The sequence below is a fragment of the Betta splendens genome, chromosome 17, assembly GCF_900634795.4.
Source record: "Betta splendens chromosome 17, fBetSpl5.4, whole genome shotgun sequence".
Lineage (NCBI taxonomy): Eukaryota > Metazoa > Chordata > Actinopteri > Anabantiformes > Osphronemidae > Betta > Betta splendens.
Window position 1 is genome coordinate 16,847,496 of NC_040897.2, and position 15,712 is coordinate 16,863,207.

The 15,712-nt window shown below is 42.9% G+C and overlaps 2 gene segments (V, D, J or C); both read right to left on the reverse strand.

The window, feature by feature from the left end:
* Positions 1 to 653: 653 nt before the first annotated feature.
* On the reverse strand, positions 654 to 1,565 carry LOC129603327 (T cell receptor alpha variable 18-like). The segment is given in 2 exon segments: positions 654 to 1,072; positions 1,259 to 1,565. Coding segments are annotated over 2 exon segments (462 nt in total).
* An 11,895-nt stretch (positions 1,566 to 13,460) lies between these two features.
* On the reverse strand, positions 13,461 to 14,770 carry LOC114844991 (T cell receptor alpha variable 3-like). The segment is given in 2 exon segments: positions 13,461 to 14,503; positions 14,574 to 14,770. Coding segments are annotated over 2 exon segments (447 nt in total).
* Positions 14,771 to 15,712: the final 942 nt, after the last annotated feature.

The following is a 15,712-nucleotide window of genomic DNA, read 5'->3' on the forward strand; positions in this document are numbered from 1 at the left end:
CTTCCACTGCAGTAGAAGGAAACAAGTCAACAGCCTCTCTGCTGCACAGCCCTTCTCCTCAGCATCAGGAGGATTGTGCTTTGACTTCCTCCAACATTTCTGCTCTGGAGACACAGAGAAGCTCATTGGTTGAGCTGGACTTCAGTGGGCGGAGTCAGGTAATCAGCTCTTGCTGGTCTGTAGCTGAGGTTCAGTCACTGATGTTAAACGGAGTGGTTGCAGAATATGTATCAGTTATGTGATGAGTTTGTTCTAATGATGTTTATCACAAGTAACAAAAAAAAGCTGATTCAAGGGCAAAATCAATGGGTTTCAAGTTTACAGACAAAAAACAACGTATGGATACAAACCTGCAGCCAGTTAATATAAAGTCAGATGTGAATTCACTGAGCTGCAGAATATTCAGCAGAGAAGAAAAATGTAGTTGGATGAGTTTTAGCACTTCTGGTGAGAATCTCCTGAATTTCTCACCGTGTCTCCCTCTGGTGGATGCTGTGGAGCATTGAGTTGTCTTTGCTCCAGAGGTTTCTGTACAGTTTTTACTGCATAACTGCTATTTCCACTCAGGAGCTATAATCTCAGCTATCATGCTCTTTTCATATCCCTAACAAGAAATAGATGTATTAGATGAGTTTCATAGTTGTTCAAGCATTTCAAGTGTGAAACTCCTGAAGTGTCTCACAGTGTCTTCCTCTGGTGGATAATGTGGAGTATTGTGTTGTCTTGCTCCAGAGGTTTTTGTACAGAGTTGAGGTGTTTCCTGTCACTGTGGGCCTCAGAGCACAGTAGTACACAGCAGAGTCAGACACTTGAAGCTTCTGGATCTTCAGAGGAACTGATTTCCCTTCAATTGCAGCATCAAATCTTTCTTTTGGAAACTCTGGGGCGTTTTCCACTGATTTTGAGAAACACTTCAACATGTACTTTGGAGAATTGTGTACTTCTTGTTTGTACCAGAACAAATATGGCACTGGGTCACTTGTCTCAAATGTACAGTTGAGCGTAAGAGCGTCTCCTTCAGTAGCAGTGACGTCTCCTGTTGTCTGGATCACTCTGTCTTCTCCTTTACACTCTGGGGAAGAACCGAACATGCAGAGGAAGAGACGATCAATAAAGATGATTAAAGGAGAACAATCAGTGGGTTTAATCACTCCCTGAGACACAAACATGTCAAATGTAACAATCAAACCTGTTTATGCTCAGGACTCACTTCATGACTTTACATAGAACAATCAACTCTTGTTAATTTCTGTCTCACCGTAGCAAAGAGCAGCCAGAATAATCCACAGCCAATGATCCATCTCTACAACAAGGTTGAAGTCAAGAGGAGAAAGAGGCTGATGTTCAACATTCAGTCTGAGAATTGTTCTGTTCAGTGCAGCAGTTATGACTGACACAGTGGTAGAACAGTGCAGAGGTCGTGCAGCTCCTACTGGATGACGTGTCCCTCTGGTGGATGCTGTGGAGCATTGTGTTGTCTTTGCTCCAGAGCGTGCTCCAGCGTGATGAATGATGATCACTGACTGTGTATCAAACAGTGTTGAATGGAGACGTTTGTCTCTCTTCTACATTCAGTCACAGCTCAGCTCCTCCCTGAATCTGTCTCCTTTCATGTGTGTGTTTTCACTTCTCTTTGTTCCACTACCTCCAGATTCAGACAGCAAATAGCTGTTTAAGATTCAAGATTTAAAAAATTTTATTAAAAAAGCAAAAAAAAAAAAAAAAAAAAAAAACTTTATTTATATATTTATTTGGCACACTTTGATCGCTGGCACAGTTGGAGGTACACACAAGAAGGTAGGGAGATTAAAAAAATAAGAATGCTAACACATCCGTACACACACTCACATCTAATTACTAGCTAAAGTTTTATTATACATGTTATTGCATGGATGAAGATCAACCCTTACAGAGAGAGAAGGAGTTGGAAAGGCTGATGGCACCGGTAGGAAGGATCTCCAGCCCAGAACAGAACCAGCCCTCCTGATCAGTTTGTCCAGTCTGTTACTGTCTGCTACAGTACATTCATTCTGCTGCCCCATAGACCACAGCCTAAAACACTGGACCCACAGACTCATAGAATATTACTAATACAAGATACTCTGTGACATCACCACCCTGGATAAGTCCTACAATAGCAGAGTCAGTTGGACAAGTTTACACAATGTTTATATCAGGAATTTTAATCTCAGGTCAGAGTTTGTGGAGAGAAACAAGATTTTAAAGCGCTTACAAGCAGATTACCCACAGCACATGATGCTTGTTTGCCTTTTTCCCTTTTCCCTTGTGAAACTACAGGTATGTCATTGTTGCTTGATAATGTTTAAGATTATATTTGTTATCTGGCCCAGTTACATGCTTTAAGTGGAGCTGTAATTTGTATGCAAATAAAAGTCTGTTAAAGTGTTTCATATTGTAATGAAAATATAGGAAGGGTAACGGTCCAGTGTACCGACGCTGTAGGTATGTTTTATTTCGTATTAATTAGTCTTTACTGTTGTAATGTTAGGATAATTTTTGTTTATTTATTTTTATCTTCTTCATAAACACATAGTCCACTATATGATCTCATTATAGACAGTTGTGAACTATGTAAGGGTAATCTTGAGAAGCGCGAAGGATTTCCCCAGAGACGGAGCGCATACAAGCAGATTGCCCACAGCACATTGTCCTTTTTTGCGTTTTTCCCTTTTCCCTTGTGAAACTAAAGTTACTGAATAAACCTGCTGTTACCAACACGCAGAGCAGCTCCGAGTGGGAATTCACAAAGAAAAGAAAAGAGACAGACAGAAGACAGGACACCAGTGGTCACATTGGTGCCGTGACTCGTCCATGACTACGCCGGACTGGGAGCATGTCTTCTCAACTGCACGACCAACAGGAGCTGCACTCTTTGGCTTAGTATAAGTGAATTCCTATTACCCAAGCTATAACAGGTGAACTGTGTTTCTTTTCTGGGACTGATATTATATTTCTGTGAACTGTGTAGCTAAACATGAGTCCTAGTGAGTTTGATAGCTCTGAAAGGACGCCAACCCAAATGATTCACTCAATGAAAAACAGCCCATCAATGGTTCCAAGTTAGACGTCACCCAAGTTCAGCTAATTCCTCAAAGGGAAATTTAAGACCCACCTGTATACCTTGATGAGACGTCTGATACAATATCTGTTGATGAGTGGGTGGAGTCAATGGAAACGTACATCAGAAAAAGTGGCATTCAAAAGACAGATCAAGCGGAGGAAATACTCATACACCTGAGAGGCAGGGCAAAGGATGTTGTGAGATTTGGAATAAGAAATGGAGAAACTGATGTTAGGCATAATCCTGAGGCCATTAATGGACTCCTGCGCAGGCATTTTGGCTTCACCAAGTGTTCATCAGTGCCCATGGCTGACTTTTACTGCACCTTACCTAAAGAACGAGAAGACCCATATGAATATTGGCTGAGGCTGAATAAGGCTGCTAATGTTGCCAGTGGTTGTCTGAAAGAACAGGGCAAAATGTTTGAGAATCCCAGTGTTGAGGTTACACGCATGTTTATCAGACACTGTCCGGATAAAGATTTAGCTCTTACCTTCAGGTCAAAGACACTTGATAAATGGTCTGCTCGTGAAGTTCAGAAAGTGCTAGATGAGTATCATTTAGACAAAGGGCTTAGGTCCACAGCTGAGGGTGGTAGTAGAGTGAACATGAACAGGGTTGAAGTTAGCTCTAAGCCAGTTCTGGATAACAGTGTTGAACATAAACACACATTAGAACAGGACAATTCTACGCTGTAGAGGCTGATAGGGATGCTGGAAAAAGTGTTGCTGCAGGGTTCAGACTACACTCAGCCCAACAGCAGACAGGGTAGCCGTAACAGGTTTCAAAAGATTGAGGGCCTGGATGTTACTCCGTGTTCAGTGTGTGGTGATGCTCCTCACTCTGGCATCACACACTGCAGGGAGCATAAACTGTGATTCCTGTGTCATCAGCCTGGCCATGCTAGACAACATTGCAGTGCGGCCGGACAGCCCCCGCTTAAGGGTAATCAGGAAAACTGAAGGATCTGCGTGCAGGGGAGGACAGCGCAGATCGAGTGAATGACCCTCCCTCTTTGGATTTAACAAATATTGACGAATTAGAAACTTTGTGCAGCACCCACAATAGACTAGTGCAATCAAATAAAAATGTGATTGTGTAAGGTCTGCAAAGACTTTCTAACACTGATCTGTTTTACACTGATGTCACAGTTGATAATGAACACGTTCTTAAGGCTCTGGTTGATAGCGGGTCTATGGCATGTACTATAAGTGAGGAGGCAGATGCTGTTCTTTCTAAGACTGTTTCTGGCATTGTGAAGAAGTCAGCTGAAAACCTCATAGTGTCAGTTTATGGTTACAAAGTTATCATCCCTGTCCTGGTTGTGCCAGGCCAGAGTGATCAGATGATTCTTGGTAGTAATGCCATTAAGTGGCTCATCTCACAGATGCAAGAGACCATCCAGAAGGGGGACACTCCATCCTCGGTGACTGGTGAGTTGAATGACAAAATACCACATCTGATGTCTCTGCTCTCAGGCTCAACAGTAGGGAAGGTCAGCACTACATCACAAAAGCTAGGCACGGCTAAGCTCAAGAGAAGTGTGTCCTTGCAACCCAAGTCTGAACATTTGGTGAAGGCCAAGTTGCCTCCACTTGACCCCTCTTCTATAAATGACACTGTTGTCATTGAACCAACCCAGTCTAAGTCCAGACCTGCACGAATTATGGTAGGAAGGGCTGTCACCTTGTTATCAGGCGATGGCTGGGTCCCTGTTAAGATTCTGAACCCCACTGAAAAGACACTTACCATGAAACGAAATGCAAGGGTTGCTGACATGTCTGCATGCTTTTCGGTGCATGACTTTCCTGTGCCTGATCAGGTCCAATTGAATGCACAATACACAAACAACTCAGTGCTAGAACCAATGAGTGAGGAGGAGATCTCATGTGCCCTGAATGACATGGGTCTGCAGGATTTGGATATTACGTCTTGTGAAGTTTCTTTGGAGTGGAAGAATAAATTGGTGCTGCTTATTCAACATACGAGTCAATCTTTTCCAAGCAGAAAATGGACTGTGGTGAGGCCAAGGATTTTGTACACAGAACCCGCCTGATGGATGACAAGCCATTCAGATTCCCATACAGGAGTGTTCCTCCTTGCCAGTATGACAAACTCAGAACTGCATTGACTGATATGGAGGACTTGGGGATTATTCGTAGATCTCAGAGTGAATATTCCTCACCCCTTGTTCTGGTTGTCAAACCTAATGGTGACCTTCGCATCTGTAATGACGTCAGGTGGCTGAATGCAAGGACAGTGAAGGATGCTCATCCTTTACCACATCAAGCAGATGCCCTCGCTGCTCTTGGTGGAAACGTTTTCTTCTCTACCATGGACCTCACGTCAGGGTTCTACAATGTGCCTCTACAAGAAGACGACAAAAAATACACAGCATTTTCCTCCCCATTTGGTTTTCATGAGTATAACAGAATGCCACAAGGCCATTTTCGGTAATCAGAACTTCACAAGCCTGCTCTGCTACTTATATGACCTCATGGTTTTTGCCCCGTCTGAGAGTATTGCACTCCAGCGTCTGCAGATGGTCTTCTCTCGCCTTGCTATCAATAACCTGAAGCTCTCGCCTAAAAAGTGCCACTTCCTTCTGGGTTTTTGGGTCACATTGTGTGTGAGGAAGATGTGAAAACAGATCCTGGCAAGGTGCAGGCTATAAGTGATGTGCAGGAGAGTGATTTGATGGAGTCTGATGGCAAAACACCATGTGCTAGGAAAATAAGATCTTTTCTGGGCATGGTCCTTTACTACCATCCTTTTCTGGAGAGGTGCCCTGCTAAGGCTAGGCCGCTGTTTAATCTTGTGTCTGAGCCTGCTACGTCACACAAGAAGGGCAAAGGCCGCAAGCCAAGGATGAAAAAGAGTCATGTGACGCTCTTCCCAAGTGACTGGACTGATGAGTGCGCAGCAGCAATCACCACACTGAAATATGACTTAGTGCAGGGTGTCACGTTGGCTCACCCAGATTTCAATGCACCATTCATTCTGGCGATCGATGCTTCCTTTAATGGCTTGGGCGCTGTGCTTTCACAGCTGCCTCCTGGTGGGAAGATAGCCAGACCCGTAGTTTTTGCCAGTAAGACGCTTTCTCATTCACAGCTGAACTATCCTGCCCACCGTTTGGAATTCCTAGCTCTGAAACAAGACATTAACATATCTTGACAAAGCCCAGGTTAGATGCATGTGAGCAGAGGTGAGTTTCAAAGCTTGCTGCTTAAACTTTTGACCTGAACGATGTTTCTGGTACAAAGAATGTGGTCGCTGATGCGTTGAGCAGGGAGCCATTTGTACAGTCATGTGTGGGCCACCGCCTGGTCACTGAGCCATATACCACGCTGTTAAATGAGATGAGTGGAATGGCAGACAGGACAGTACAGGATGCTTTTAGGTGCACTACTAACTGCCAGTTAATTGTTGACCAGTCAGAGCCAGATTCCACTCACTCTTTGTCTTCCCAGGGTTCTCTCACGCCTCATGAAGTCCAGGCAGTGTTCGATGCTCATAGCTCTGGTGACGTGAGCCAAGCAAGGGGTGTTGTGCCTTCTTCCCCTCTGGTTACTGATTTTGGCCACCCACCTGCTCATCCAAAAAGTGAACTGGCTAATCTTCAAGAACAAGATGTGGTTCTAAGCAGAGTGCTCTATTATGTCCAGTGCCACAGTAGACGTGAGCATGCCAGGGAGCCCCTTGGAGTATTGACACTGTTAAGACATTGGCCCAAACTTGTCAGAGACGGCATGTTGTACAAAGTTAAGAAGGATACTGTAAGTAGATGAACATGACGATCAACCAGTTTCTTGTCCCAGATTGTCTCAAGAAACAAGTTCTCCAAGGCCTTTATGACTCAGCTGGTCACCAAGGACAAGCTCGTACACTCTCTCTGGCCAGACAGAGATTCTTGTGGGTTGGAATGGAAAAAGACATCTTCAACCATGTAAAGCGGTGTTTCCGCTGTTTGGTTGGAAAAACTCCAGACCCTAAGGATCGTGCTCCTCCTGAAAGCATCCGCACTTCTGAACCTATGGAACTTGTCTGTATAGATTTCTGGACAGACTGAGAAAAGATGTGTTGATGTTTTGGTCGTTACAGACCATTTCTCTAAGCTGGCGCATGCATTTCCTTGCAAGAACCAGTCACCAAAGCAGGTTGCTCTTCGCCTTTGGAATGACTTCTTCTTCATCTATGGATTCTCCAAACGTATCCATTCAGATCAGGGGGCCAACTTTGAAAGCCAGCTTATTGAAGAACTTTTGGAGATGGCTGGTGTAAAGAAGTCACATACCACTCCTTATCACACAATGGGAAATGGAGTTGTTGAGCGATACAACAGGACTCTTGGAAGCATGATACGAGCCCTGCCTCCCCGGTCCAAAGCCAAATGGCCACAGATGCTCCAAATGTTGACCTTTTGTTATAACTGCACTGAGCATGAGACAACGTTCCACGTCTGCCTGTGGATGTTGTGTTCCAACATGCTCTCCCAAAACACGGTTGTTGTTGACCATCATGAGTTTGTCACTCGTTTGAGACAAGATTTGTCTGAGGCTGCTCGCGTTGCTCGTCAGAACAGTGCTGCCGAACAGTCACGTCAGGCTACGAACTACAATCGCAGAGTGAAAGGCTCGCCACTGGTTGTGGGTGAGTGCTGCTCGCGAACCGTGGTGAGAGGGGGAAGAGGAAGACTGCTGATAAATGGAAATCCACGGTTTATGAGGTGGTTTCTGTCAAACCTGGGATAAATGTGTACAGCATCAGCGATCCTGTGACAGATAGACAGAAGGTTGTTCACAGAAATCTTCTCCTTCCTGTGAGCTTCCTCTCTGCTGACGGTGCTGATAACCTGGAGTCGTACTCTCCTTCAGTGGCTGTAAGTGAGCGGCAGGAAGTGGTGATGGCTGGTGATATGGACAGTAGGACTAAGACTCTTAACTGGCTTTCGCAACTGGATGATGATGTTGACTCACATGTTGTGTGTGAGGCCATCAGTCAAGCTGACTGCTCAGATCCTGGAGCTGGGGATCTGGAGTTTAAGTCGGTTGTTGTCCCGCAGCCTGAGCTTGTGGTGTTGGATTCCCATGACTCCCGGAAACAGGCCCTCCGGGCTCCTTCTCCCGAGCCCCAAATTGGCTGTGACTCATATGTACTGTACCTCCACAACCCCTGCTGGATGGTGCTTTGCCCCCTGAAAGTGCATGTGGTAGTCATTTGGGTTCACCTATCACACCGTTTTCACACAGCCAGCCCCACTTTGCACTAGGTTTGGAAGACCTGTGAAGCCTTCTGTACGGTTGATTTGTGAGATGTATAAGCAGGATGTGGATGATTCAATGTCTACTGTTGATTCCTTGTTCTCTTTTGTGAGGAATATGTTTTCTGCATAATATGTGTGTGATGGATCTGTACATGAGCATTTTGCTTGAGTTTACTTTCTACAGTTGTGGAGCGATGGTTGCGATATGAGGGGTGTGTACGGCATCTCTTACGTCTGTGTTAGTGCAGGGTTTGGCCAGCCTTTAACTGACATATCTCTAAAGTGAGAAGTTTCTAACTGACGAGTACTAGTACTGCTCCTATTGACACACGTTGGCGAATTAACACTTCGTTTCTTGCCTGTTTTGGTTGTATATTTGTTTTCTTGATGCACTGTGCCAAAGTTTAGCTGGATTTAGGGGGGGGTATGTAAGATAGTTAAAGTGTATGCTGGTTAAATCCAGCTAAAAGGGGCAATTCCCCACCTGCTGGTAAAATGTTGCACATACCATCTGTATTAAATACAAGGGATTCTGGTAATCAAGTCAACTCAGTTTAGTGTGTTGAAAAGTTGGTGTGTTTTCTGTTAATGTGTTCGTGTTTCCTGTTAATGTTGTTCTGCTTCCTGTTAATGTTGTTGTTCTTCCAGGGACCCGTTTCAAGAAGGAGGATTTGTGGAAACTCTGAGTTTGTTAACCCCGAAATGAGGAAAACTCAGAGTTTTCGGTTTCAGAAAGCGAGGTAACTTAAACCCGTAAAGCGGGGTAAATTTAAACCCGTTTTAAGAAGCGAGGTAATGGAAACTCAGTCAGTTACTATGGCAACTGACTCTGAACCAAACCTGTTTGGGAGCAGGTTTTATTCGGGAAACCCAGAGTTTCCTTCGGTTTCCGCCCCTTTTTAAAGTGAACACTGTTTAAATACCTCGTTTAATCTCCCAGTTCATTCATAGATTTCACCTGTTTCCTTCGCGCAGAGACCAAAATGTCCGTTTCTAGAGGATCCTGTAGATGAGGAAGATGTATTAATTCACACGGCATTGAATTTACGCCTCGAGAGGATTTTGACGCCACGAGTTAATTTTCTGTCATATCGCCGTGCGTATTTATTTGAGCGGTACCGTTTTTCTCTAGACTCCATACATATATTAATAATTTTATTCACCCATACGTTAAACACATCACTCATCGTGGTCGTGCTCCTACATCCCAACAGATTCTTTGTGTTGCGTTACGTTTTTGTTTTGCAAACGGTAGTTTTCTTTATAACATTGGAGATGCTGAGCACATTAGTGAAGCCTCTGTGTTAAAATAGTTCGATCTCAAGCGCTTTCCTTGACACAAACTGCTTAAAGCCATGAAAGAGGAGTTTCACAGGATTGCAGGTATGTGGTAATTAATCTGTTTCATTGGGGCTAATATGAAAAATGATGATCAGTTAATACCATCTTGCTGCGATCTGAAATAAACTGATTAATGTGCAGGTGCACCGATAACTCTTTCTAATGGTCACTGTAACTGACATTACATTGTTTACACCACCAAGATCATATGTGATGCTGCACATATTATCACAAACGTGGAGGCAAAGTCTGACTCTGGTCATGACTCATGAATCTATCGTGAGTCAACCCTAAGTAACAGGCTGCACTGTGGTAAGTACATGTATGTCCTATAGACTTATTTCAATGCATGCACTACACACTCACAGGAACACTTCTATGCAGTCCTAAAGTAATGAGAACTTTCTTCTAGGAGAGATTGACAGCTTTCTGCTGGAGATAGGGGTTAATGGCAGCCCACACTACTGACCCCTCACCCAGAACCTGAAGCAGGCCCCCAGCAGCGCTTTAATGTGGCCCTGCAGAACAAGAGCCCGGGTGGAAATGACCATAGGCCTGTTGAAAGCACATCTGCAGTGTCTACTTCACCTCAGGGTAACACCTGAGAGGCCTGTGACATTACTGTGGCATGCGTTGTTCTCCACATTATTGCAGTTATTAGAGGGGAGCAACACCCTGCCCTACAAATAAAAGACCCTGAGGCGACTCCTTCCATCATGGTAATCTGCAGAGTGGATGGACAGTCAGATGTGATTTGCTTTAATGTCTTAATCAGCCATCACCACCACCAATGAAAGAAAGTGAATAAATGCAAATTATATTTTATTTGGTTTTCTTCATTTCCTACAAATACAAAGGCAATTGTTAGATTTTATGATTCTTCCAATAATTCATACAATTCACCTTTAACTATTTTACTAATTTCAATTTCTAGATCTGTCTTTTCAATCTTGTGGTATAAGTATAACATTTCCTTGAGATTTAGTTTATACAACTCTGTGACCGGTAACTTAAAATACAGAAGATTTATAGTTACAAGACATAGTTCCTCATTACTCTTACAGAATTTAACTCTGGTGTTTATTGAACATACCTGAACTGTGTGCATCTGTGCAGCAGAATGTGACGGACCCTCCTCCTGCTGTTCTTTCACACTCTGGGGCAGAGGGGAGATAATAAAGTCACTATACTTGGAAACCAAGTTACATCATTTAGGCTACGTAACACAAACATCAGAAATCATGTGATGTGTATAAACTGTGTTAATATAACACTTTATAATACTGCTTATCGTAATTTAAGCTTTATTTAATAGTATACTCACAACATCCTGGGTTTCTGTTGTGACAGGAGGATTCATATATTACCATCACAATCTGTTAAGACCAACAAAGAACCCAACCCAGACTCTAAGAAATGCATATATCAAAAGTAGCCTATGTAAAAAATCAAATATATAGGTAGGCCTCTTACATTTTACACATGCACTTGTATCCTGGGGAGTGACAGGTTCTGATGAATTCCTTCAGCCCCTGCTTTCCAGTGTTCATGCTGAGGGCCTTCTCCTCTGCATGCATCAGTGGTGGAGGTGCAGGTCCTCCACCAGTTGTTCTAGCCTCTGTCTACTTTCTGTTGGCTGAGTAGAAGTCAAATGATTTAACTGTGTGAAAACATTACAGCCATGTTGAAAATGCTGCTGCACTGCTATACTCTGCATGCTATTTAGTTATTTAATATGTCAAATGTTGTAAAGTCAGGTAGTCTACACCCATGATATGATGGTGCCTTATACCTGTTTGAATTATGTTTTTATATTTCATTTTTAGCCACGTTCTTTTTATATCTATGCACCTACATAAGAATTTAAATTAAATTCTTATATTATTACATGTGTTTTGGGTAACTTTTAAAAACCTAATTAGATTAATGTAATAATTGCTCTCCATAAAATGTATTGGATTAGTGAATTATCATTACTTTACAAATCCCACATCAACCTCAACAGGAATTTTAAAAATGCATAGACATAACACTGCACTTTTTTCATACAAACATCGGTATTTATGCAATTACTGAAGAAACTTCTTAGATGAGTGAACAATTACTTTACTAGTGAAATATAACAACAATACTAAAATTATTTAGTAATTAGTTACGCTGTATGAGTGAAATGTAAACTTACGCATTGACTCGAGCAGCTATTTTCTTCCAAGCTAATTCTTTCTCTTTCGCCGCTCCAGCCGTGTTGCTTTTTCTACGGATTATAGGCTCGTAGTCGTTATATGCTTGAAGTATCATATCTGTTTCCGGACGTCTTTTGTTGTCCTGTTGCCACGGTGACTCGTAATATCTTCACTCCATTGATCAGGGCTTTGTATCGTCGCGGTGCACGCGCTTAACTCTGAGTCAATCAACTCGGAGTTGCTTAAACCAACTGTTTTCAGCTGTTCTGAAACCGAAAACTCCAGGTTTGTAAACTCAGAGTAGATCAACTCAGAGTTTCGTTTTAACTCAGAGTTTGTTAAACCTCCTTCTTGAAACGGGCCCCAGTTAATGTTGTTGTGTTTTCTGTAAATGTTGTTGTTGTTGTGCTTCCTGTTAATGTTGTTGTGTTTTCTGTTAATGTTGTTGTGCTTCCTGTTAATGTTGGTGTGTTTTCTGTTAATGTCGTCGTGTTTTCTGTTAATTTCGTTGTGTTTTCTGTTAATGTTGGTGTGTTTTCTGTTAATGTTTTTGTGTTTCTTGTTAATGTTGTTGTGTTTTTTGTTAATGGCGCCCTGTTTCGTCTTTTTGTTTGTTTGTGACGTGCACTTCAGAACCGCCGTAAAAAAACACATTGAATAGGAAATAAACAATTTTTTCCCATAACATGTGCAGCGCTAATAAACTGTTCTGTGAGGCTGAATCAGGAGGAAGCATCAGCAGCAGAAAAGAACTGATGTCATTGTTCCTCAGCCTTCAACCAGGCTACAGCTGCCTAAGATGACTTACTGCATGTAAACCCAGAGGTGCTGGTAGCAGTGCCCACTGACACTGTTCATGTTGATCAGAGCTTTATGTCCAGCTCTGGGACATTTGGTTCAGTCTGTTCAGATGATTCTGTAATGATTCATAGAGAATCAACAGTTGGTTTGTGGTTGATGCTGCTGCTCATGTAACTCCTCCCCATTGTTTGATTGACAGCTGTAACCACAGAGTCTGATAAAACAGGAATGATCAGAATCCATGTGGTTTGAACACCACTTCCCTGCTCTTTGAAGACTAGTCAGATGTCTGTGCTCCGGTTTTTGTACGGCCTCTTCTACACTTTGTATCACTGTGTTTCTAGAGCACAGTAGTAGAGAGCTGTGTCTGCCAGGGTTAGTTTGTTTATGGTCAGTTTAGTGAATGAAACTGATGTTTGGGATGAGTAACGTTTATCAGGGATGTATTCACCAGTCTCTGATCTTCCTCCTTTCCGGAGAACAAACTGAGGAGCCTGAAGCTCAGAATCATGTTTGTACCAGTAAAGGTTAACATAAATTGCAGATGTGTCATAGTTACATCTGAGTGTGACAGATTCTCCTTCTCTTCCACTGACTTCATCTACTGCAGGAGAGATTGTGTCTCCTGCTGTTGCTCCTGGAGAAAGTAGAGAAATGAAGCCATTAGATGAACATTGTCCATTAGACTGCAGTAAAAATGTGACTGTACAGTGTTACTCTGTGGACAAGAATCCACAGATCATCATTGTGTTAAATGAGACACTGATCAGTAGTAAACTCACCTACAAAGTGAGACAAACAGAGACAGAGGTAAAGCAACATGTCGTTGGAGCAGTTGGAGCCAAACAGACAGTAGATGAACAATGTTCTTCCACTGCAGTAGAAGGAAACAAGTCAACAGCCTCTCTGCTGCACAGCCCTTCTCCTCAGCATCAGGAGGATTGTGCTTTGACTTCCTCCAACATTTCTGCTCTGGAGACACAGAGAAGCTCATTGGTTGAGCTGGACTTCAGTGGGCGGAGTCAGGTAATCAGCTCTTGCTGGTCTGTAGCTGAGGTTCAGTGGTTGCAGACTTTGTGTCAGTTATGTGATGAGTTTGTGGTATGATTGACACAAGCAACAAAAAGTTGTTGTTTAATTAAATCAATAAAAATGATCTAAAGTGCCCTGCCATGGGCTGGTGACCTGTCCTGGGTGCACCCATAGCCAGCTGAGATGCTGTACTGCTCCAGCACCCCTGCGACCCCGCGTGTGGGATTAAGCGGAATGGAAGATGGATGGATGATTCAAAGTTCTTCATATTAATGGACAGTAAATAATTTGTACTAGTTGATTCACTGAGCTGTAGAAGAATCAGTAGAGAAGATAAATATGCAGTTCAATGAGTCTTGTTTTAATTGTTTTGGCATTTCTGGTCTGAAACTCCTGAAGTTTATCACAGTGTCTCCCTCTGGTGGATGCTGTGGAGCATTGTGTTGTCTTTGCTCCAGAGGTTTTTGTACAGAGTTGAGGTGTTTCCTGTCACTGTGGGCGTCACAGCACAGTAGTACACAGCAGAGTCAGACACTGCAGCAGAGGAGATCTGCAGATCCATCTTTGTTTTGTTCTCATTCATTGTAACAGTCAGTCCAGTTAATGGATTATTTAATATTTTTCCTGTTCCTAAATGAGACATGAGGAACTCTGGTGGTTTTCCTGGATACTGTCGGTACCAGAAGAAATAGTCGCTAGCAGTAGCTTTAGTGGAGTATGTGTAGGACAGAGTGACGTTGCTGCTTTCTACACTGAAATCTTCTGCTCTGACAGGAGTGAGATCTCCACATCTGACACCTGAAGAAGAAACACGGTTGTTAAACATAAAGACACACATTATATTAAATACTATTTAAATGAATCTCACCTTTAATAAGAGTTAATGAAAACAGGAGCTGGATGAACTTCAACGATGTCATGTTTAATAAATGTAATGATTCGGTCTCTACTGAACTGTTGAATGGAGACGTTTGTCTCTCTTCTACATTCAGTCACAGCTCAGCTCCTCCCTGAATCTGTCTCCTCTCAAGTCTGTGTTTTCACTTCTGTTGATTCTAGAGTGTTTAATCCCAAACCATCAGTTTATGACAGTGTCTCCCTCTGGTGGATGCTGTGGAGCATTGTGTTGTCTTTGCTCCAGAGGTTTTTGTACAGAGTTGAGGTGTTTCCTGTCACTGTGGGCCTCAGAGCACAGTAGTACACAGCAGAGTCAGACACTGCAGCAGAGGAGATCTCCAGATCCACTTGATTTCTCTGGTCGTTCAGTTTAGCAGTCAGTCGAGGGTTTGAGGGCTTTGCTTGAATCACTTCAGGCTGTTTCGTATCAGTGATCAGGAGTAGATACAGAGGAGCTGATCCAGCATCCTGTCGGTACCACTGGAGATTCTGAGCTTTAACTGAGTATTTACAGGAGAGAGTAACGCTACGACCCTCTGATGAAAACACTTCAGTTCTGATGGCAGTAATATCATCTTCGAGGCTGTTACCTAGTGAGGAAGCAACAGGTCACATTTACATGTTCATTAACAGTTTAGTCTGTAAAAAAAGGGGCTGACATGTAATTGTGCATATTTAAAATGTTCCAGTCTGAACTTAAGTCTAGACAATTTACACTTAATGTGTGAAGTTTAGAAAATGTTCAGTTTCAGGGTTTTTAACAACATACGTACCTACGAGAGCTGAAACGAACAGAAGTGCAGCGAGTGTGTCCATGTTCAGAGGTGACACACTGTTGTTGTGGGTCTGATGATCACAGCTGCAATCCAGCTGTGAAGCAGCCACATGTGCAGTCAGTAGGAGGAGCCTCGTACGTTGCTGTGAGAAACACTGGACCCCTCCTCATTTCTGCTTTTTGTGTCCGAGCGTCTTCAAACTGAATCTAACATCAAAACAAAGGCAACACAAAATAGATTCAACACAAAAGCTTAATACAACAGTCCCTGAAGTGATAAAATAATTACTCTCTGATCTTTACACACGTTGATAGTTTGTGTCCAGACTCAGTCG